The sequence below is a fragment of the Sinocyclocheilus rhinocerous genome, unplaced genomic scaffold (assembly GCF_001515625.1).
Source record: "Sinocyclocheilus rhinocerous isolate Xijiao unplaced genomic scaffold, SAMN03320098_v1.1 scaffold2076, whole genome shotgun sequence".
Classification (NCBI taxonomy): domain Eukaryota; kingdom Metazoa; phylum Chordata; class Actinopteri; order Cypriniformes; family Cyprinidae; genus Sinocyclocheilus; species Sinocyclocheilus rhinocerous.
The window spans coordinates 221,408-246,165 of record NW_015638957.1 but is presented as its reverse complement, the minus strand read 5'-3'; the positions used below and the strand labels follow the sequence as shown (position 1 = coordinate 246,165).

General features: G+C 37.6%; 1 protein-coding gene across 12 annotated transcripts in view; it reads right to left on the bottom strand.

Annotated features, from left to right (window-relative positions):
* Window positions 1-14,851: 14,851 nt before the first annotated feature.
* The window catches only part of LOC107750316 (transcription factor 7-like 2), an 89,186-nt gene continuing 79,279 nt past the window's right edge, over window positions 14,852-24,758 (bottom strand). For 4 of the 12 annotated variants that reach the window (XM_016565641.1, XM_016565646.1, XM_016565647.1 and 1 more), the window contains 6 exons: window positions 23,279-23,419; window positions 23,023-23,185; window positions 22,591-22,698; window positions 20,812-20,875; window positions 18,784-18,856; window positions 14,852-15,849 (listed from right to left, as the gene is read on the bottom strand). In XM_016565641.1, coding sequence (XP_016421127.1) covers window positions 15,414-15,849; window positions 18,784-18,856; window positions 20,812-20,875; window positions 22,591-22,698; window positions 23,023-23,185; window positions 23,279-23,419 — 985 coding nt within the window. In that variant the 3' untranslated portion in view covers window positions 14,852-15,413. Of the gene's footprint in view, window positions 15,850-18,783; window positions 18,857-19,337; window positions 19,411-20,811; window positions 20,876-22,590; window positions 22,699-23,022; window positions 23,186-23,278; window positions 23,420-24,758 lie in introns of all 12 variants that reach the window. The other 8 variants (XM_016565643.1, XM_016565648.1, XM_016565645.1 and 5 more) reach the window with 6 other exon arrangements.

Below are 24,758 nucleotides of genomic sequence, written 5' to 3'. Positions count from 1 at the left end.
TGCCTCACACTCTTGCTTGTGGAGAGCGATTCGCTGAGCGTGGCCTCTGAATTTCATTCTACAGCTGTGCACAGATATGAATAAACACACATCTTTATGTCTGCTAAGCTTATGTTCACCATTAAGATAAATGTCACTATGGCAGTGTAATCCTCTTCCGTCAGCCCATACCTATGCATGCATTAGAAGAATGATTGACAGGTCATTGCTATGTGTGTAGGTTCTCAGCAGGATGTCCAGCAGGAACATTAAGCTGTTGGTTCAAGCATGCAACCTCATTGCACAGCACAAATCTTGCACAGTATCTGCGATGTGCATGTGTTGTTTAAACGTGGCTGTAGAAGAATGATTTATTGAAACTGTTTATTGAAAATTAAACATTGGTGTAGATTGCATGCTAGTAAAAACAGTTTTTTTTAATAAATAAATTGTGGCAAAAATATTACTGTTGTGTTTGTGGTTGCTTTGTAATGGTCAGACCTTACCACTGTCTTAGAGTTTTTATTTTTACTTTTTTTAATATTTATGCTTCGTTAAAGCTACAAAAGAAAAAACATATTACAGCAATATTACTAAAGATTCAAGATTTTTCATGATTCATTTTAATATAATACAATTTAAAAAAATTCTGATTTAGTTTCAATGAATGGATGATTATTGATAAAAGCTGTGAAAAAAAGTTTGGGAAACAGATTCATTTACTACTGTATGTGTGGGATGTATATGCTATAATATAGATACGAATCATAGGCCCTATTATTTTCACCAGCCAAAAGAAATTGAAAGAATGGTTTTAAATCAGTGTATATTTTTTATTAAATAATGTGATAAACATTGAGGTGAGAAAACAGAAGAGGTTTTTAGATTAAAATACAGCGGCAAATTACTGAAATTACTAGGGGGACGTATTAGATAATATTATGTGATAGGAATCGAGTTAGTAACGTGAGCGCGACCTAATTAATATTCATAAGATATTCCTTCGCCATAGTAGGATTCATGATATCGCTGACGGGCCAGAGATGAACATCTTGTTTTGATACGCGCGCCATATCTTCGCTTCGGCTACATCCACAGGTAAGTTTCAGCGAAGAACAGACGTTAAGTTGGATTTATGGAAACGATAAAGAGAGAACGTTTGTGCCACGTGCACCAGGTCTTCTCATACCACAGCAACAATCTACATTATTACTCTAGTTTAAATGACTAAATAATAATTAGTTGTCTTATAATTTAACTATGAATACTTTATTTGTATTATTTATGCGAAAGTCATGTAAACTAATCAACATGAATGAGCAGGGACCTGGACCAATTTATCACATTACACCACAAACAGGAACTATTTATCTACTGCAGGAATTGATCAAGTCTTGTTATGGCTACAGAATTGAGACAAGGATAATCAATAGCACTGAAACCAGAAGCTTGACAATGATTTCATGCAGTGCTTGGTGAAATAAAAGAAAGGAAAACTACATACAGTAAAATGCTGATAAGCTGACAGATTGTTTGTGGTGCTGAGAATTAATAAATCTTATTTCCTTAGTGCAGACATCGTGTTCAAACAATGAGGGATCTAAGAAGATTGAACAAGAAGGTACATGTTTGTGGATACAGGGTTGTGGAATATAGGATGTGGATTTTCTGTATTTATCTTTATTTGCAATGTGGGTTGAAGCACATCAATCAGCACGTATTGACGTCAGAAAATTCTATTGCTCCTTTTGTTTACACAATAAACTATCTATCTATCTATCTATCTATCTATCTATCCTCTTTTCCACTTCCAAAACTGCCTCTATACCCTGTGCAAACACCCACACCCACAAATATGCACACTCACACACATCAGGTTTGATGGATGAGGAAATAGATGGCAAATTGCTGTGTCCACTCTGATGGATGACATCATTTGGCCAATGTGCTGATCATGTATGCCTAAAAGTTGAGTCTCCCTTTTCCTTCTCGCTTTGTTTACCATTGATTTTCTCAGCTTGTTATGCTCCCTTTCCCTTTGAATCTAATTTGTGGAGAGGACCACACGTTGAGACCCCATCTCTACCCATCAGCCTCTGCTCCACGCCATCCATCTCTATCTGAGGCTGTGTCCACTCTGATGGATGACATCATTTGGCCAATGTGCTGATCATGTATGCCTAAAAGTTGAGTCTCCCTTTTCCTTCTCGCTTTGTTTACCATTGATTTTCTCAGCTTGTTATGCTCCCTTTCCCTTTGAATCTAATTTGTGGAGAGGACCACACGTTGAGACCCCATCTCTCCCCATCATCCTCTGCTCCACGCCATCCATCTCTATCTGAGGAGCGCTGGGCATGATAAATAAACATTCCCCCTGACACACACCTGTCATTTCTCCTAAATATTCTTCGTTCTTTCCATATGATCCAATGTCCTCCGTTCTGTTCATTTCACTGGGGTGATGCGAGTATTTGTTTCATGCCATTAGTTTTTGTGTGTAATACGACAGCAGTAGGTTGATGCCGTCAGTGAATCCAGTGAGAGACATTTCCAAATTCTTATAGGCCTATATTTAAACTGGCGTTATCATTACAACTATAAAATATGTATTCGTTCTTTCCCATCCAAGAAAAAAAGATAACTGCGTTCTGCTTGCTTTTGTGTCACTGTCTTATGAGAGTTTGTGGCAGTCATGCGTTCATATATTCATATGGGTTGCAAGCGATGGGGACAGCCGCTGATTGATGGAGAACAGACTGTCGAGGTGGCCAGGTTTATGAGCCACGCTGTATTTGAATATTGAGAGCGTGTCTGTGTCACCCACCCCATATTGTGAATTATTTGACAATGCATTATGTTCAAAACCTGTCACACAAAAATATAAGCCAGTCCTCCCTAGTGTATAAAAATTATGGCATGAAGAATACCCTTATAGACCACCGGGGACCCACTTTATTCTTTTTCTGTCCACTTCACACTTTTGAGAGCCCTTCAAATATGAATAAAGTGCTGGTAAAATATTCTTAAAACTTATTATACAGTTATAAAATAATAGAAATATATTGTTTGAAAACGATTGATATGTTGCTTGAAAACAAAAAATACATGGATATATTACACTTTTCAGTACCGTTTTAGCTACGGCATCTACCAGGTTAATTGGGCCATGCTATAGCCGTCCAAACCAAAGTTATTATAGTTAACTAAAACTAAAACTGAAACTAAAATTAAAACCATTAAAAAATATATATTTTCGTTACCCAAAATAAAATAAACCTTAATGGAAATAAAAACGCTATGGGAACAAAACTACTAAAAAACTAAAAAAAAAAAAAAAAACACAAAATTACCATTATTACAAAATAATACCATTAAACAAAATTAACTTAAAATGAAAATGGAAAATTTCAAAATTCAAAATATGAATAAAAAATATAATAGTATCTCAGTGATACTAAAATAACTTGGATCCAAACCCAGACCTGTTGAGTGAGTGGCACGTATCTATACAAATACATTTAAAATAAATTATACAAATATTAATTTTATAAACGAATATAAAATTATATAAATAAAATTCTTCATTTATTTATCTATTAATAAATGAAATATTAAATTAATAGTATTTAAGATAAATAAATGATTGCTTTATAGCTTAGTGTACTGAGGTATTTGTTGGTCTTTCTTTTCAGACACAATAGTACCAACAAACTAATTCCCAAAAAAAGCTCATGCAGAGAACTTCTACTCTAACAGTTAAAAAAAAATCAACATATTTAAAAAAAAAAATAATAATAAATAAAAAAAAACAATGAATTAGGGTTTCATTTTTGAAAACTGCAAGAACTTGATGGTAAAGATCATTAGATAAGATATTCAACAAAATGTTTTTATGCGTATTTTATTGTTATTTTTTTATTTCATTATTTTCACTTTTGGGTAACTTTAAATTGTTGACATTTTCAACTTTTTGGTGTCACGTTACTTTTATGCAGCACAGCGCGACAGACACTGAGAGACAATTAGAATGTTCATGGCGCAGTGAGTGTGGAGTCAGACAGAGAGAGGCAGAGCAAAGAGATTACTGCTGACGGCTCCTGTGTAGCTCTGTGAAAGCGATCGCACCCTGTTACAACGTGTAGGAGGACTTTTGTCACCACAATGAATCAAGGGAGGGAAGGAACACGGCAGAGGCTGGCGAGAGCCACTCTAGTGAGATCAAGAAGCAGCTAATGAGGAATTGTTAGATCCCAAAATTAAAGCCAGGGATGTCTGTTTATACTAGGCCCCCTGACTGAGAGAATTACAGTTTCTCAACGAAAAAAAAAAAGCACGCAAACATTGTTCTTTGAGTTAGAGTGCAGACTTCCAAGATTCAAAACAACTGTTCAGCAGACTAATCAGACAAAAAAGGAGCAAAAAAGGAGAAAGATGCATTCTGTTACGGGGCACAATGCAGAATCCAGGTTGGTGGAGGAATTTGGTTAGCTTGTGCGAGGACTAGGTAGCTCAGCAGGAGAAGAGAGACACCTCAGGGGTTAACAACTACATGCCCTTTACAATAATAACACATAACCATTGTCAGACTGAAGAGGGCTTTGGAAATTAATTTAGCCGCTCAACAGCTTCTTTACCAAGAGCATGAGTCAATAACATATTCCCTGGAGTCATGTAGCTTTATTTTACATCTGTCAGTTGTCATGTGACTTACCCAAAGCACATCATTGGCTAAACTAAGGTCTTCTCTTTCCAACAAAAAAAACGAGAATGTTCTCTTAAAGAGACAGTGGCAAGGAAATGAACACAAAGACCATGTTGCCATATGGCCACACCATGCGGTAGAGGGTTAAATGATACTTAGTTTTAACCTTTGGTCCATATGGGGTTCATTACATACAATTTTATGAGTACATAAAAATTTTTTTTAAGGAAAAACAGAACATACTATTCTGGAAAGTCTGGCCGTATAGGAAAGCATCTTGGTGGCTGTGCTTATACTATAAGGCCCTGAACACAATTAACCTGTGGTTAAAGCTCTCAAGTAAGCAAATATTTCATTATGCGAAGCAAACACAAGCAACTCGACAGTCGGAAGATGTGCACAAGCCCTCAGTTTCTTCCCGTCTAAAAACTTTTCTACCTTTCTTTCTGCATGCCTTGAAAAAGTCAAACTAGTTGTAAAATCCCTCTTCTTGCCCGCAGGACAGAAATCACCTAGCCACATGCCTGGTGGGCTTGCTCTAAGCTGAGCAGGTTTGAAATGCATGATTGCCATTCTCCAAACTCTCACTATTCCTCCGTTTCACTCTTTGTTGACACACAGATAAATGAGTAACACATCAAAGAGAGGCGGTCGGTCTCTCTCTCGACCCAGAGCACCGGTACCCCCCCTATCTCTATCTTCTTTAATTTTGCAGATAAAATCAAAGAGCCTAATTTTCGTCTCTTCAATTGAAGCAAGGCACTGGACCATGGTGCTAAGAGAAAAATCAATCTGGACTAAGTGAGAGATCAAACTCAATATGTACGTTTAGGATTCAAGTGACAGTATCTTCATTACGCCAAACAAACCTATCAAGCAAATGATGCATGAGGGACACTCTTGGAAGTGTCGAATACCTGTCCGAGAAATCTTTTCAAGTCATTTTCAGTGAATGGTGAATGGGCTAAAAATGAAATTGGTGCATTATCAACATTATGATGTCTACATGCTTTTGTTTCACGGTGGAATGTAATGTTATACCTAGATTGCATCATTTCTTTTCGCTGTTAAGAAAACTGCCATGGTGGCTTTTTCGCTTAATTCATAAAATTTCTCCCAAACAATCTTCTGCTGGGACACTGGACTTCATCCATCTTTAGACTCCATTCACTCAAATCAAGTTGGTGGGACTTACCTCAGCATGACATCAGGGCTCCACAATGAGGCGCTTCAGATGTCATCGTACAACCTTGGAATCAAATCGGCTATTCCCTATAGTTCAGATTTCTTACCCAATGCAATCATCAGACCCCACTGAAACTCTCCCAAACTCAGCACAGCAACTGTCTCTACCACTGTGAGGCAAGATTTAGTAATGCTTATGCAATTCTGCTCAACCATCACTGTTGTGCTTTTGACAGCAAACAAAAAGTTCACTCTTTTGTTTTAAAAAAGAGCATAAGACAATATTACACAATAAATGCCACGACAATTGTGGGGGGAAAAAAAATATTGATTCTTATACTGATGTCAATATAATAGAAAATGATATTCAAATGTATTAGGTGATGGTCCCATGGGCATAGATTTGTTTACTTGTGTATTATTTCTATAATGATTTTGTTTCAAATATTTTTTTTTCAGTTCTGTTTGTTTTAATCCTAGCTACCACCTGGCAGGAAATGTATGACTCCATTCACTCAAATCAAGTTGGTGGGACTCACCTCAGCATGACATCAGGGCTCCACAATGAGGCGCTTCAGATGTCATCGTACAACCTTGGAATCAAATCGGCTATTCCCTATAGTTGAAAAGAGAAACTGCTGTTTACCATTTATTTATATATTTGATTTTTTTTTTTTAAAGTCCCCACTTTAAAAACCCTGACCAAGCAGCGGAAGCCAAGAATGTCACTCCTCTACAAAACCTGTCTAATGAGGCTCTATTGCAGACTTTCAGCTCAACATAATATGAATTATTTGTCATATGTGTGTGTGTGTGTGTGTGTATATATCTATATGTGTGTGTGTCTTTGGAAAGGTTGAGTAAATCAGGATGAAGGAAGGCCTTGACGGAGAGATGTGGCATTAGCCCGAGGGCTCGTAGCACAGTGAGGGTAGTTAGCTCACAACATACTGCCATCATTAGGACTGCAGCCGGGCCACTGCAGTCACACACACTCACAGCCCTTTCAAAAACTCCCAGCGTATCAAGCAACACATGCCACCTCCTATACGCCTGACTCCCCTTCCTCTAACTATCAAAGTAGCACTTTATTGCTCCTATACCTCACGCTAGTTTACTTTAGCACTTTTATTTCAATGATTGATTGTATCTGTAACTATATATTATATATTTTTTATTGTTATTCATTATATATATATATATATATTGAGAGTCTCTGCATTGTCCTGTCTTCTCGTGCATTTGTCTTACGTGGACGACCAGCCTTTGTGGGGGACTTCAATGAATTAGAGTCATTGTAAAGCCGCAATATTCTAGAAATCACAGATTTGGAATGACCAGCTTCTCTTGCAATGGCTGAAAGGGTCATCCTTTATCTGGGCAACCTCCTGTTGCAGAGTTTCAGTCATGTTAGAGCGGACCGCCATCTTGCAATCTCAGTGAAAATTAGAGGAATGCTACCAGTTAAATAGGGTTTGTTAAATTAATTTATGAAATATGCTTAAAAATTGCCCTTCTACTCGTGTTAGGATATCTTCAAATTTTTGTATTGAACCAAAAGCATGTCTTTGAAAATTAACGTTGGCATATAAGGCATTTAAAATAAGCATTGACTGGTCAAATAAACCTTTTAATGGAATAGTTCATTCAAAAATGAAAATTCTGTTATGCATTTCATATTTATATGATTAGATACCTGAAGTTTATCTCTTAAAGGGATAGTTCTCCAAAAAAATTTAACTTTTTATTTTATTTTATTTTATTTTTTTGAAACCTGAATGACTTATTTTGTTCTGTGGAATGACAAAAAGAGACATTTATAGCTAGGGTTTGCACCTTATTTGATTTTTATGAATTTGCTTTATTAGACAGCATTTTTGCATTTAAATCATAAAATACAGAATCCTCAAAATACAAAATATTAAACAGAATTTGGGAAAAAAAATAAAATAAAACTGATTTTATAGGGTCCTAAATTAATTTGTGGAGTTTACTTACTAGCAAATAAATTTTATTTACAAGTGAATAAATAAGTTATATTCACATTTAATCACAAACATGTGGAATGCATTTCCTTCCACTTTTAATGGTATAAAACACATTGTAATATAAGTGATAAATATCAATATTAAATTATATGTAAAAAAAAAAAAAAAAAACGTTTTTTTTTTTTTTGGCCATATCACCCAGCCCTATTTATAGCAGAAAGTCCAAACTGCTACTTTCCATACAATGAAAGTAAAGGGTGATTATGGCTTTCAAGCAATATTTTCAGTAGGCCTATAAAATGACCTAAAAGAAGCTATCACTTGGCATCAGAAGACTTGGAATACAGTGCACAAGTCATAAGGACTAGTGTTATGATGTTTTCATGCTAATTTTTGTCTAGTTTTGGGTCAACCCCTGGTCACAAAGCAGCGTGAACATTCTTCAAAGCATCCTCTTTTGTGTTCCACAGAACAAAGTCATACAGGTTTGGAACGGGTGTGCCTCACACGTCCTGAAAAGTGAAGCTGCGGGCTCTTTGATCGTCCCCTGGTGGCTGGCTGCAGTACAGGTCATAAACCCCGCCCTCTCCATGCAAACGAATGGGACTTGAGTCAAAATAAACAAATTAATTAGCTTCCAATACAATTTTCCGAAAGATGGTTTTGGTCATTTAAGTAAGTTGTTATCACACTGATATATGTTAAATTGTTCGTTTTTGTGATAAGTTTGATTTTAGCTAGTAAGTTGATGCTATAAAAACGGGGCGTGTAGTTATGGTTGATTGGGTCTGCAGGAGTTTGGGCGGGAGTTTGATACCGCGGCTCCACCTCACGACACTACAGCGCAGACTCTGGCTCCAAACGAATCTCTACTGCGCAGACTCGGGCTCCAAATGGCATCATTTACTCAAGATGGCAGCGGCCATACTGAGATGCTTTGGCTTCACTTTTCTATAGTGGAAGGAATAAGAGACGCGTCGTCCATCTTTTTTTACAGTCTATGGTTTGGAATGAGACAATGATCTCAAAATGATGTCATTTATGGGCCAGACACATTTCCGGCACCTAATCAATATAAATATGAAATGCATATATTTGTTGTAATAAGTGCCTGAGGTGTGTAATATTGAAGCCTGAAGTTGAAACTCATTTTATATCCCTGCATTTCCCTCGTTGTGATGTTTTGCATTTGATTGTAAAATGTGACGCATAATCACGGCAGCAGTGTTCACGCCATCACAAGCCCCTCAGCTCAGAATTACCATTCTACTGTCGGTTCATTTCTCATCTGTTCCTCCACCCAAAGCTGTCCTGTCATCCAGCAGATTCGGGCCACCAGCAAGACTCATCTCATTACCAAAGTACACTGTGCCTCTGTGGGATTCCGGCCCTGTCTCTGTCTCCTCTCTCAAACACACATATACACTCAAGTTTTTTTTTTTCTTTTCCCCGAGCTTAAAAAGTATCGAGTCTCCCAGGAAGTACTGACAGCTTGAGGCGACAACCGGATGAAGTGACAGTAGGAAGCCACTCATTATGATCACCTCTTCCTATTTCTCTTTTTCATTTCCCCCCTTTTTTTCCTCTCTCCTGTGCTTGATCTACTTCCCCCTTGACCTGGTCATGATTTATTAACCAACATGTCCATGTCATACCTGCCACAGAGGAGAGCAGCGGACCACTCCATAACATCATTCCCATTTCTCATGCCACAAAATATACACTGCTGTCTTTTCTCTACTATTGAATGGTATCTGTTTACACTGACAACTAACCATCAGAATTGATGAAGCATGGAGAAGCAAGAGTTTGTTTCTTATAGTAAATATTACATGCTTGGCATGTTCATCACAGGCTATATCTACAAAGGGCATGCAAACTTACATAAGGAGTAAGGTCATGTGGCTTAGTGATAGCACATCAGAGCCTACAACAATATACAATACAGACCCCAAACACAAATGTGACCCTGGACCACAAAACCAGTCATAAGGGTCAATTTTTCGAAATTGAGATTTATACATCATCTGAAAGCTGAATAAATAAGCTTTCCATTGATGTATGGTTTGTTAGGATTGGACAATATTTGGCCGAGATACAACTATTTGAATATCTGGAATCTGAGGGTGCAAAAAATCAAAATATTGAGAAAATCACCTTTAAATTGTCCAAATGAAGTCTTTAGCAATGCATATTACTAATCAAAAATTAAGTTTTGATATATTTACAGTAGGAAATTTACAAAATATCTTCATGGAACATGATCTTTACTTAATATCCTAATGATTTTTGGCATAAAAGAAAAATCAATAATTTTGACCCATACAATGTATTTTTGGCTATTGCTACAAATATATCCCAACGACTTAAGACTGGTTTTGTGGTCTAGGGTCACGAATAATAATTAGTATCAACTGGCTAATTAAAGAAAATTTAATTCAGTCTACTCACGCTTATGTGGTTTCAAATCAGTGTGACTTTTTTGCATCAGTGAAATCACTTTTGTCCATACAACAGCAGTTCACTGTCACCACGTCTGTTGTCCAGAAAAATTCAACATAAAACGATGGCAGAAATTTAAATTAATTTAGTTGGATTAACTATTCCTTTATTAAACACTATATGAAAATCATAAGTTGACACTGAATATTTGAGAAATGTTTTCAAATCTTTGATGCCATATCTGAAATTAGATATTTTAAAATGTTTTTTTTTTTTTAAACACATCTGTTATCCATAAAAATGTAAACAACATTAAACAAAAACAGAAATGTAATTGTTGAATTAAGTATGCCTTAATTAAACACTATATGAAAATCATAAATTGACACTGAATATTTGTGAAATATTTTTTAAATCTTTCGTGTGATGCCACATTGTATCTGAAATTTAGATATTTTGAAATTTTTTTTTTTTTAAATAATGTCTGTTGTCTAAAAAAAAAATACAACATATAAAATGTAAGCAATATTAAATAATGACAGAAATTTAATTGTTCAATTAACTATTCCTTAAATAAACACTACATGAAAATCATAAATTGACATTGGAAATTGTGATGCCATTTCTGAAATTTGATATTTTGAAATGTATTTTTTTAAATCATGCCTGTTGTCCAGAAAAAAATTCAACATGTAAACAATGGCAGAAATCGTACTTTAAAAAAAAATTATTCCTTAATTAAAAATATATACAAATTATAAATTGACACTGAAATAATTTTTTCAAATCTTTTGTGATCTGTTTTTTAAAATCACGTCTGTTGTCCAAAAAAAGAATTCAATGTAAACAACAAGAGGGGCAGAAAACAACGACAGTAATCAATTTCATTGTTGAGTTAACGATTGCTTAAACACTAATAAATTAATATTTGAAATTAGATATCTGAAATAACTAAAATTAGATATTTTGAAAAGTATTTTTTTTTATCTTAAATTTTGACTTAACTTAATAAGTCCATACTTAACTGGATAAGTCCAGAAAATATCTAGAAAGAAAAACTAGTAATAATAATAATAATAATAATAATAATAATAAAGTATACATGTCAGTTGCCAACAGTTGCAACATTTGTATACATGTAATTACAATATTTATTGGTAAAATACACTTGTTATACATAAGATAGCAAGGTTTTTGAGAACATTAACAACACTAGATATATCCGTCCAAAACCTGTGACCTCTTTGGTCTCTCAGCAATAAGTAATAACAAGTCATCTGCTTGACATCCTCTCAGACAGATCTTCAACAGATCGCTGTCATTCACTGGGATAAAGGACAAGAATACAGCATCTAATTTAGAGAAAATATATAACACTCGAAGAGTGCCTATGAAGTGAAAGAAAATTAGCTGAATTGTAATAATGGAATCAAAAGGTGAATTGATGGTCCTTCCAAGGTTAAGAGGGAATCCTAACATACAACATCACACGGCACTTCAGCACAACCACATATAGTGGAGTTGTGTACTAAAGCAGACTGTAATTACTTTACATTTGGTAGTTTGGTAAATGGACCCACCCTGAGTGCATCTTTTAGCAATAAAAGCCTTCTTTATCAGCCTTGGACAGGCAGAATGACTATTTTCAGAGGAAGTGTGCTTAAAAAGAAAGTGGATAGGGACTGTGCTGGCAAACTAAACACAGCCCAAATAAAGTGTCTGTGTGAATTAATGTTTGGATGAGCAAGAATCCAGCATTTTGATAAACGCACAATGTAACGTTGGGGTTTTGTCTAAATAAACATGCGTAATTTAAATAGATCAGTTTTTAATAGTTTTCATATTAACATTTTTCTCTACTATTTACTGTTTTCACTATGAAAAGTCCACAAGCCACAATGTGAATTTCCAAATCCATGGTTATATAAATAAAGTGTTATTCCCATCACAATAAAACAGATTGAGATAAGTAGATATGTGTCTCATGACTATACCAAATATTAATTAGTGGCAGCTGACACTACACAACAAAATATTTCTAAAAGCTGCACCGAAATACAACTGCGTATAAAATATGGATACAAAAACATGAATAATTCTGAGGGATTTACCTCTTGAATATTCTAAAAAAAAAAAAGGTGCCCAAAGAACTGAACGATTAGCAAAGTGTAACCTCATATTTTTCCTTTGGTATAAAAAGGCCAAACAAGCCATTTCACCAAAAAAAATAATAATAATATTATTGTCTCCTCCATCCTTGGCCTTCATGTATACTCTTGTACTTGATGCTAGAAAAATTATTTGAAATTTGTAGGCTTCACAAGCAATAGCTGCATTTTGTTTACATATAGATGCACACATTTAAATGTATTTTTTTTATGAAAATCTACAATAAAAGTAATAAAAATCTTTTTGAAGTATATTTTACATGCACTCGTATTTCCCTTAGCATGGTGGATAAGCACACAGAGACTGTTCAGTTGATCTTTTGACATTCTTTGGGAACAATGCTGAAGGATTGTTGCTAAGCTTTGTAGAGGCTTTGAACAGTATTGTTGAATAATGGTCTGAAACGACTGATGTCTTAAGTTTGTTTACATCCATTCAGACCGAGATGATTCAGACTGTCCTCGAAAAGAAAAAAATTAAACATCGTTTTTATGGACTGAACAGGCAATGTTTGGGTTTGAGACACAACAGCGACCTAAACATAAAGCAGCATATGGACTTGAATTATTGGCTAAATGATCCTTATCAAGACACAACTTTTCTTCTAACAGACATCGCTGGATATGAGTAACAAAATACTGCAGTTACATCAGAAAATAGCAATGTGTGTTTAATAGGCAGCAAGGTCTGGATGTTTTGTATAGAATATATCAGCGGCTCATGTCTGCTTGCTCTGTTTCAAAAAACATGACATCTAGCATCTCTAACTACTGCTGTGTAACAACTGGACAGTGTCTTTTTTTGATTTGTCAAATCAAAGAAAATAATGTGCAAGAACATGTAACATTCCTCTAGAGGTCTTCATTTTTTCTTTTTTAATAAAAAATATAATATACTAGTTCTGATTACTTCTAAAGCCACAAGCAAATGACTGATTTACTCCGGCTAGTTAAAGTAACAGATATTGGCATGGGCTTTATGCTGAATTCCATCCTGAGTGAAACCAGCTGTAGACAGCTTAACGTAAGGATCTTCTAACTTCAGGTTGATCTGGCACAGTTTCATTTGCATTAATCATCATTACTGCTGTCTGTAATTGTTATCAGAGCCAGAGCATGCAACCCTCATTTAGATAAGACTTTTAATTTTTTTTAAGAAATCAGCATGTGACCAGTGTGCTGGTTCCACCCCGGGCTCTTATGCATTCAATAAGCATTTAAAATTATTAAAAAAAATGGATTGTAATTCAGTCAAATTCTGACTTTTATTACAGTGCTGTTGACACCATTATATAAAAGAAATTAGATTTAATAACAACCATATATTATGGTTTTGACAAATATTATAGATTATTTAAACAGTTGTTTAGGCTTAGATGTTATGGTAATACCACATGACATATTGTAATATTTAAAATGTAGTATGTTAATCCAAACAAAATAAAATTATTTAGTGACTGAAACCAATTAATATCTAAATATTTTAAATTAGACTTTTTTATAAATTTAAAGAAAAATAGAATTTAAAATATTGCAGCCAGTTATATTCAAATGAAGGGCATTAGACGACAGAAGGCAAGTTCACATACTAACTCGTTTTTATTAATACAGAACTGCATGCTACAGAGACTGTACAGCATTAACATTTATTCATTACAAAACATGGTTTTTGGGAACCATTTCAAATAATGGAAAACAAAACGGAAAACAAAAATAAAAAATAAAAAAATAAAAACAAACCAAAAGAAAAATATAAGAGCATAAAAGAGAACAGGAACATCACAGCCGTTAAGGAAACATTCAAACTATTCATCATTAGCATCTTAATAAACCAGAGAAGTAATCGACGGGTTACAGTTGCGTCATGTCAACTACAATGGCACCGAATGAATGATTCTCTTGTAGCTTTTTTACAGCTTCTTGCAACATCAACATGCCTATTTTTTCTATCTACCTATATGTAGTAGTGTACTTAAAAGTGGCAGTTTGTGTTTTTTGTAGTATTTAATAGTTTTTTATGAACCTCCTAATATACATAATTTGGCCCTTGAGGGTTTATACAGTATTACGTCCGTCTTTTAAGTTTAAATTTTATTATTTGACAATCTGCTACCAAACACATTTGTTATAGCAACATTTATACTACATACATAGCAATCTATGTAACGTCACAGCAAATTATGGTTGAAAAAGAAAAGAAAAAACAAACATTGGACAACGAAAGAACCTACAGCGTCAAAAGAGGTGGAGAGGAAATTATCACAAATTTTGGCACGGGAAAAAATCTGTACACGATTCTACAGTCCGGCAGAGATGAGACTGTGCAATAGAAAAGAAGGGCTTGAGACGAAATTCGACTACTGAAGACATGGAACCCACCGTCCCCATATTTCTGTACATTTAAACAAGAACAAGTCACATCACGATTAAAGTTGTTCCTCAGTCGGAGAGGTGTCTCCACAGTCCTCGTGCCCTCTGAGTTTTGGACAGCTGTAAAATGATTGGTTCACAAGCTCGTATTTAATACAAATAATGAAGGAGAACCAATTCTTTGAGAAAAGGGCTCACTGAATCCTCACCTACTTTGTATATCTGTCTTTAAACATGTCAACATAACAATTATGTATTTTTCTGTTGAACAGCTGAAAAAAAGCAAAACAACTGAACAAAAACAAACCCAAAAAAATTTATAAAACAATTTGGCAGATTCACAGCTATACTCTACAACTTAAGTGTATTTAATTATCAATATTTAATCATAATAATTTCATTTTTTTTAGATAATGACAGGTCAAATATTGACCAATGAACTTTGATAAAGAATTAACGAAATTTTCAAAGCCATATCGCACAGAAAAAACAAGAGAATCAGAACACAGAATGAAAAAAGACAAGACGCGTGACAGACGGAGAGACAGACAGAGAAAGCTGGTTTAAAAAACAACGAAGCTAGTCTATCGACTTGGTTACGAGCGAAAGGGGTTGCGTCGTGGCGGAGCTGGGCAGCAGAGAGTGGGAATGACACGGCGATGTAGGCCTGGAGGAGGCGGAGCCTGTGGGTCGGGACGACGACACGTCTGAGGGGTCCAAGGAGCCGTTGTGTGCCGAGCTGGACGTTTTGCCCGCCCCGGAGTTGTCCAACAAAGCTAAGGGTGGAGCCATGGAGAGGTGTTGGTGTTGGGACGACGAGAGCAGGGGGGGCGGTTTCATAGTCAGTGAGAGAGGTTGCATTTGTTCAGTCTGTGGTTTGGACTCTTTCGAGGACGGGGAGGGAGAGACCATGGAGGGGGAGGATGGGGGGGACTCTAGTAAGCTTCCGTCCGAAGAAGGAGGACTGGCACAGCTGCCTTCACCTTGAATGTAGCGAATGCACTTCTTTTTTCTCCTAAAAAACAAAACAAAAAAAAGAGGGGACACATTGAAGTTCTCTGTCTGAACCTTAGAGTGAACCACACAGAGCCGTAACGTCCATTTAAATGCACATATCTTAAATTCGGGACACCCATGCTGATCTCATTAGCAACTTTGGCGGACCCACTTTCAGACTCTGCATGAAAATGGACGCTAGAGCTGGACAAGATTAGGGTCAGACGCGTCTCGCTCTCACACGGTGTCACACGATTACATGCAGAGAGGACAGGACAGTGGGAGGACGAGAGGAAGATGAACAGACGGAATGAGGAAGGAGGATGATGAAAGAGGTGAGGCCTACATCTCTCTTTGTTTTCCTTCGGCGGCGCAACACAACTCCAAACAAAAGAACTCCACCCCGGTTTCGCAAACCGCGAGGGGATCCATCCGGTTTAGCTTGAATTATTACACTCCTCTTTCTCCCTTCTTTTTCCTGTCTTTTTCCTTGCGTTCCTTCAGGGGAAGTTCAGATGGTGGGGTAAAAGGTTAGAGAGGAAGCGCTACTCTCAGCTTGCCCCTAAGACATGTGTGTGAGCGCTCTGCACAGAGGTCGTGGTGCCATGTTTGCATTTCTGCTCGGGTCAGGACCCTCCCTCGTCTGCTGCGCCTACGGCCAGCCATTCCAGCCAGCCACATCTCACCAGCGCCAAGCCAGCACGCCGTGAGGTAGGGGTAGAGAGTGTGAGAGAGAGAGAAACGGAGAGAGAGAGGGAAAACCTCAGTGTACCTTGCCCTACCTGACCTGACCAACCCCCCCTTCCTCCCCAAAAACTCTCTTTATCCTGCCTAAAGGGCGAGCTCAGTGATGCAGCCGAGGCTAACTCCAAAAAGAGAAAAGAAAGAGCAACAAATACAGAGTGCAAAATAAAAGGGAATTAAATCAAAGACAGGGGGAGCTAGAGAGTTGCGGGAGAACCGGGATCAATTAACCGGCAACTTCTTTGTGGTTTCGTCATTAAAATATCAGCCAGGTAAGGATTGTTTCTCAAGTCATACCCCTGCCTGCTCTTATGCGTGTTGGTTTCAGACGAAAGTGCGAAAAAGACAGAGAGACAGTCAGGGAGGAAGATACACACTATGATGAAGAAAAATGACAAAAAGAGGACGGAAATCTTGTCACGGCCACATAAACCCACTTTGTGTACGGTGGGCATGCACGACGCGCGACATGCAGCTGGAGGGATCCGCACAGAACAGACTTATTACAGAGGAGACATGGCACTTCAGGGTCAAAGATAGGTGAACAGAGGCAGAGATGTGTTCGTTTGATCTGCCTGCTACTCTGTGCTTTTGTGAGGAGGTCGGTTGTGAATTTAGGAACGGTTCGGGTCTGTCAAGGTGCTAACTGCCTGTCAAACTGCGGCAAATAAGCTAATATCCATTTTTTAAGAGCCATATTGATTCTAAGTATCTCACTGTGTTCCTTATTGATTTATGGGGCTCCGAGGGAATTTCTCCAGATGCATCTTTCAGGAAACAGAGCTGAGTGAGGTCTTTTAACCTTACAGCTCCCTAAATCAAGACGCAATTACCAGCGTTTCTCTCAGCACAGCCCAAAAAATGCACAGGCTGTTCCTCTGAATAACAAGAGGTGCTAATGAACGGCACTACCCCTCAAAAAATACAACCTCAGCAACTCCAGCTACACACATCTATACAAATAAAACAGTTACTGGCTAGCAAGATTGTTTTTTTTTCTTTCTCCAAGAAATTGCTAAATATTGCGTGGTTTCAACTTAAAAGTACGAACAACAACGCTGGTTATTTTTTCCTCATGAGCGAATCAAATGAAAGAGATTCAACAGTCTACAAATTAAAGATGAGAATTACTGTTGTGCTTTTTCAGACAATATTTAACTCACATAAAACATCTAAAAGAAAATTTAGCATTAAAGCAATTTCCTTTTTAGTTATACAATCATTCAATGAAATTGAAATATAAAATACGAAATATTAGTAGTATTTAAGTAAGTATTTGCTTTTCAGTTCCACCACTGGCAGGTATGGCAAATGTGAATTTTGGACCCTGCATCCAACATCCAATGCTCAGATTCACATAAATTCTAAAGTTGAGAAGCTTTCTGTTGTTCCTGAAGGAGGTCAGACTAGAGGGAGTGGATTTTGGAGAATCAGATGGATTTCTAAACTAGCAAGGATAAATGAAATTGGTGGAATGGGGATACAGTTGAAAACGGTAGTGGAGTATCACAACAGCACACCGTCTGATGTCCACGATGATGGAAGGGTGAAAAGGAAAGAGTGCACAAGCATGACACAGAAAAGGGTATTACTTAGCAGAAACAAATACCTACCATCAACATATTCCCAATTCAAAGACTGCTTGTATTAGAACAGAAAGACAAGAGGTTGGGACTGAATAAAGGGTTATAAGAGAGGAGTAGAGAAGGAAGAAGAAGGGGAGGAAAAAAAAGAGAGAGGGGGATGAGATGGCATCACCCCAACCCTACCCTCCACAAAACAAGTGGCTACATCACACAGTTCTAACAGAAGTGACCAGGGCAGAACAGTACAAAACAGCAGATTAGTTCCTTGGGCAGAAAAAAAACAGTAGTACTAAATTATAATAATACAAAAAACTCAAAAAAAAAAAAAAAAAAGGTTTATGCTTGACTTGAAATTTTAACCACAATGCCTTTGTAATTATTTTTTGGCATTTTCTGCCCGAGGATTTCAATTCGTCTGAAGTGTTTCTACAGTCAGAAAAGGACAGAAACAAGTAAGAAAGAAGTCTTTGTAAAACATATAAACTGTAACAAGGCCTCAGAGATTGAAGTAGGAAAATATAATCCATGGAAGAAGTTTCAAGAGAAGAAAAGTTGATTTTTGTCATCTTAAAATCATCATCATAATTTCGACGTTCTCCCCAGGAGTGGGGCTGGGAATATACCTGCAGGGTTTGCACCATAAACCCAGCTGGTCAAGCCCGAACAAGGCACGACACTTCTTAGGGGTATTTGCATCTGTTATCCATAGAGGAACATAAAACACAACAAAAAAAGAAAAAAAAGCACACGTCATTGGACACAAAAAGGCACGGAGCTAGAGCAAATGATTCAGCTTTGGACTTGGTACCATGCCTCCCCAAAAACTTACCATGACCAGCTCATCTCAACCCCCTGGCCACACCCCTCCCCCTTAACAGAGGGAAATAAACCCCGCCTTTTTTATTTAACCCTGCCTCGTTTCAATTCAAAAAGGAGTTCTACATGAACTCCTTTTTCACACACTCACACAAAAACAACCACACAAACAACCCTTCCATCCCACCTAGCAATGAAAAATAAAACCCATTGCCCAGATTTGCAGAAGCTGATTGGCAGAGGAAGTGGCGTGGAGAGAATGCGAGGCTGAGAGAGCCAGAAAAGTGGGAGGAGGTACCAATGAGAGAGTTCCCCAGCTGTCACCTGCTCTAGCACACCTGCCGGCACACCAGATACACACCTGCATGGGCCACACCAGTTATTCTGCTGGTCGAGCCCGAAGCGTGCGCGACACTTCTTTGGGGCGCTCAGATCTGACGGGACGAAGAAGGGAAGAGGAAGCCAGCGCAGAGGAGAGATGAAATCAGAAAAGAGAGCGGAAAGAGAGATAAATTGAATCCAATGAATCTGACGAGCTCTGTAAAAGTCTTTTTTCCCCAACAGATGAATTTAAATAGTAGCAATCAAATGTGCAGTAATGCTTTTACAGTCATATTTGACCATATTTTGTTAGTAATACAAACAATAAGAAATGAAAAACTGCAAGAAACAAATATGAAAGTAAATGATGACAGAAATCAATACATCAGCACACAGTGCATGCCTTTCATAACCAAGGCTCTTTATGGGTAAATAAATGCTTGTTCGTTAAAAGGTAAGCGTTGCGGGATGCAGCAGATATGGATACAATGTCTGCCGGCCATTATTTGGCTGTTCTAGACTAGAGGAGGTGATAGGGACAGGTTGCTGAGGTAGCAGTAGCAGGGAGGAGCTATAGGAGGGAGGCGGAGCATTAGTTTAAGCCAGGGAAACACTACGAAGCTGCTTCATAAACAGGACTGGTCCACTTTCATCCACCTCAAACAGCCCACATAAGCACCAGGGCAAAGGTCATAGGTAGATGGGTCTTTGAGGAGGGTGAAGGCAGGTTGTAAGTGGAGCAGATCAAGAGGAGACAGGGCAAAGCCTGCAATCATGCTGGGGGCGTGGAGGAGGCGGGGGCAGCTACTGAAGTCAGTTGAGTAGATTAAGGAGGTTTACCCTGATAACAACATCTTTGGTTATTTTGATCATATTTCCTATTCCTATAAACATATTGCAGCTGCATGCTTAGAGTTGACCAAATCAGGGATTTTTTTAATACATAATAACATATGACTTTTAACATAGAAGCATCTTTGGATGAAGGTATGTGTATAATGAAAAATGGAGCAAAGGAAACAACTGAAAAGGAGCAAAATAAAGCAACATATTCTTCAAGAGAATTACTGAGCTTGGCAAATAAAAGATATATAAAGCAAATACGGAGTATTATTCATTAAAGAAAGATCATTATATATTTGATATACTGCACAAGCACAAATAAACAAATACATAAAGAACCAAAATAGGGGAAAAAAGCAAGTTAGTAATTTAAGACTCAAAATGACATTAGCACCTGTAATGTGGGGGGGCAGCTGGTGGGAGGGGAGGAGGTGGTGGGGGTCATGCATATTCAATGTTATTAACGCTCGACATGGGGCAAGGGGAGGGGAGGGGGATAACAAGCAGTCTATCGTGTAAATATTGCATTGGGTAGCATAGCTATATACAAAATGAGGCAGGCACAAAAAAGAGATATGAAAAAAAAAAGGCTGGACTTTCATCTTTGAGATGTCACACTTGTGACAGATGATGGTCTGCTTTAATATGAGAGATAATTGCAGCTCACTTACCAATGCCCTCTCCTGCCTGCTTTTCCCTTTTTCTCTTCTTCTTTTTCCCCTGATAGTTACCCGCCAGAAAAAGAGAAATAGACAGGAACCTTAGTTATTATATTGCAGAAAAGACCAAGACATGAAATGAACAAGAGAGGCCAATGTTTTCACTGATTTATTTATTCATGTAAGAGCCTGAAGGTTTGAAATGCCACTGCAGGACAAAACAGAACTTTCCCTATCGTTCCCTTCGTCCTATTTCTCTCCTTTTGTTTATTCCTTGTTTTCTCACTGCTGCTTAGTTTTCTTTTCATTGTGAAACGGTTGGAAGCTCTTGAGGTTTCTTTGAGCGGCTCGGAAATGGAGCAAAGGAAACAACTGAAAAGGAGCAAAATAAAGCAACATATTCTTCAAGAGAATTACTGAGCTTGGCAAATAAAAGATATATAAAGCAAATACGGAGTATTATTCATTAAAGAAAGATCATTATATATTTGATATACTGCACAAGCACAAATAAACAAATACATAAAGAACCAAAATAGGGGAAAAAAGCAAGTTAGTAATTTAAGACTCAAAATGACATTAGCACCTGTAATCGGAGGGAGTGAAAGGCAAGGGTTTGGAAAATATTCTCTGTGTTCTGGAAAAAAAAGAACAAGATACAGAGGCCTTCAAAAGGTGTCCATGGTGAAGAGGGACCGCAAATACATGACTCTGCATTCTTCCTGGACAATATCTCACAGTAATCAGCATCATAAAGAAGAACGGTCAAGTGAATCAAATCAATGTAATCAGCAAACCTCCTTAATTGAAAGATGTGGGTGAATTTAAAAAACAACCAAACTAAAAAATTTTTTTAATATATATTATTACTATATAAACAGGTATATAAAAAAGCATGCAGCAGGCACAGCCCAAAGTTACAACCACAAAACACAGTGACAAGCATGGGCGGCACATTCGGAAGCTGGCATCTTGTTTTCTCACTGCTGCTTAGTTTTCTTTTCATTGTGAAACGGTTGGAAGCTCTTGAGGTTTCTTTGAGCGGCTCGGTTTACTGGAGGGTAAGAGCAGAGCGAGATAACTTTTATTGCATTTGTCCTCCTCAAAAATGGGCTACGGTTCCGCCGGACGTGTCCGTGACTGCTGATTGCGTTGAGGCCAAGGTTGGGCCTGGACAGAGCGATTATCTTACTCCGGTTGAGGAACTTTGACTAGGCGAGTCAAGAAACGTGGTCAGACTCCAAGGAGAGTTGACAGGCTGGGCGGTGGGGCCGTTTGTCAACTCTGGCGAAACAGTAAACAGTGTGCTCGTTCCCCATTTCTAGCGGCGGAGAGAGATGTCCTCTTTCATCAAAGCTGCGAGGCATTTACGCCCTGTGGTTATTTAATTACTCTGATCTCAGCTCGCCTTTCTCCTTTTAGGTGAACCAGTGGAATACTAATGGAAGCAGAGGAAAATCGCACGGCACACAGGGAAAAACCAGACCTGACTGCACTGAGGAAAAGCTTGGTACAGTGGGTAGAGCTAAAATAAATCTAAAGTCTTCCAGCTTGGCTAAGTCTTGCTGGTCTGTTTTGCTGGTTTTAGAGTGGTTTTGGGAAGCCAAACCAGCTTAAACCAGCAAAGACCAGCCAGCCGTTTTTTAGGTCTGTGTGCTTTAGTTTTCTCCAAAGGCTGTTGGGTAATCGTCACATGGTTTGTAAAATGCACATCTAGATGGCTTTAAACTACTCTGTGGCCCCTGGGGAGGGAAGAAAAGATTGTTACTTGTTGAAAACTTAAAAACTTACATAGTTGTCTCGTGCTGACCAGCCGGGGTACAGCTGCATGTGAAGCTGTCGCTCTTTCCTGGCTAACTCGTAGTATTTGGCCTGCTCCTCTCGAGTCAGAGCATGCCACTGCACATAGAGAAACACACACACAGACATCCGTCAAAACTGCGGCCATCACAGAGGAAGAGACCACTGATATTTTAGGCTCAAACAACACGGAAGTGTTTCCATGAGCGGTCCAACCACCGTGATTAAAATTTCCCCTTCCCCTGGTATTGTACTTTTACTCAATAGCAACATAAAGCAAGTTTACAATTATATAGAAAAAGAAATGTGAATAAGCAGTGGTTTTCCACCACCGACAACACTACAATCTGTGGTCTTAGTAGTTGAGACAGTCTGCTGCCGCTCTGTTTGATGTTTTAGTCTTGTAATGTGTGTGGCGCTCACCCTTCGGCCTAGGATCTGGTTGATAGCTGCGCTCTCTTTCAGTGTGCACTCTGCCACCACTTTGGCTCTCATTTCCTTCATGTAAAGCATGAACGCGTTCAGAGGTTTCTTTATGTGTGGCTGCTTCTTCTTTTCCTCCTCTTTTTTCGCATCCTGATGTTTCCTGCCAATGGGAGGGATCAGATGTTAGCGTATGCGTACCAACTTGTGACTTTATTGGATGAATAGAGAACTGAAAAGTGTAAAGTGAACTCACGAGCTGTTGAGGGAGCCGATGTCACTGTGAGAGGACTCCTGCTTGACGTTGTGCGTGACGATGGCTGGGTGGGGGATCCCTGTGGTGTGCAAACTGTGGTGGGGGGGCACCATGTGAGGAGGGAACCTGGAGGAGAAAAGACTGTGTAAATCGTCAGAGTGGACACGGGTGAAATGATGGATGGACAATCACACATTCATGAGCTAAAGACTTGACACATCACAGTGGCTATAAAGACAAAGCAGCAGTAACCTAATACATCTGTTATGTGGAAGAAAGGAAACGGCAATAAATGACAAATCCAAGATCTAGAACTCACAACATGAAACAAAAAGCATTTTAGTTATAAAATGTGATGCATTTCAAAATCAAACAATATAGATGGAATACATTTTGGGCAGGATATAAATTTACCCATGATGATTTTATTGGATCATAAAAAGTGGGTTGAGATTAAATTATTGGTTAACATTATTAATATCATTTTTCCACACAGCCACATAAGCAGAACAGAAAAGTTGGAAACAACAAAACATTAGAACCCCATATTGGTCTGTTACTTTGAAGAAAAAAAAAGAAGAAAAAAATATATATATATATTATTTATTTATTTTGTACTTTTTTTTCCCCTTCAAAATAACAGACCAATAATTCATTAAAAAATAAGACAAAAAAAAAAACCTTAAGAAAGCTATTAGGTTCTGCTTTTTTATGTATTTAACATCAACATGTTTGGATTTGACTGCATCATAAAAAGTGGGATATAATGTTATTGGTTAATATTATTTCTTCCCACCCACGTTCATTTCAGTGGTGGAGAAAAAACTATATTTTGACAAAAGATAAAATATTATGCACATTTTTTTTTCTTTCAAATAATGTGTTCTGATGACAAACATACCACAAACATTTATGAATAAATTAAATATGGTCAAATTGTTTTAATGGACATTTTTTAATTCAAAATCATATTTTTGATTAGTGAGGTCAATTCTGGACCATTTAGGGTGGTCATTTTCTTCTCATTTATTTGCAATTTGATTATTTTCTTTAAATCAAACTAAAATGCCCCCTGGCTATTTTAAGGACATATCTATAATATCATCCCCCTAGCATTCTATAAAGATCAGTAGGAAAGCAGAATAAATTCCTGAGAGTACAAATGAACATATCTGTGCCTGAGTGTGTATGTGTATGTGTGTGTGTGTAGTGCATCCCATCTGTGCGTGGCTGTACACAAATTTGAGAGAAAGAATGGTGGATGATGAAAAAAAAAAAGAGAAAGAATAATTCTTTTTTTCAAACAGCTCATTATCTGCTTGAGTGTGGTTATATGGCTTGGAGCCAGAATATAATGATGAGCGTAAACTCACAAGGAACAACTAGTTTCTGTTGGAGGTTCTCTCTGGGGACTGTGTTTCCCCCCAATCTCTCTTCTCCTATTCTCTCTTCCCTTCATCCCTGACACATTTGTGTTTGT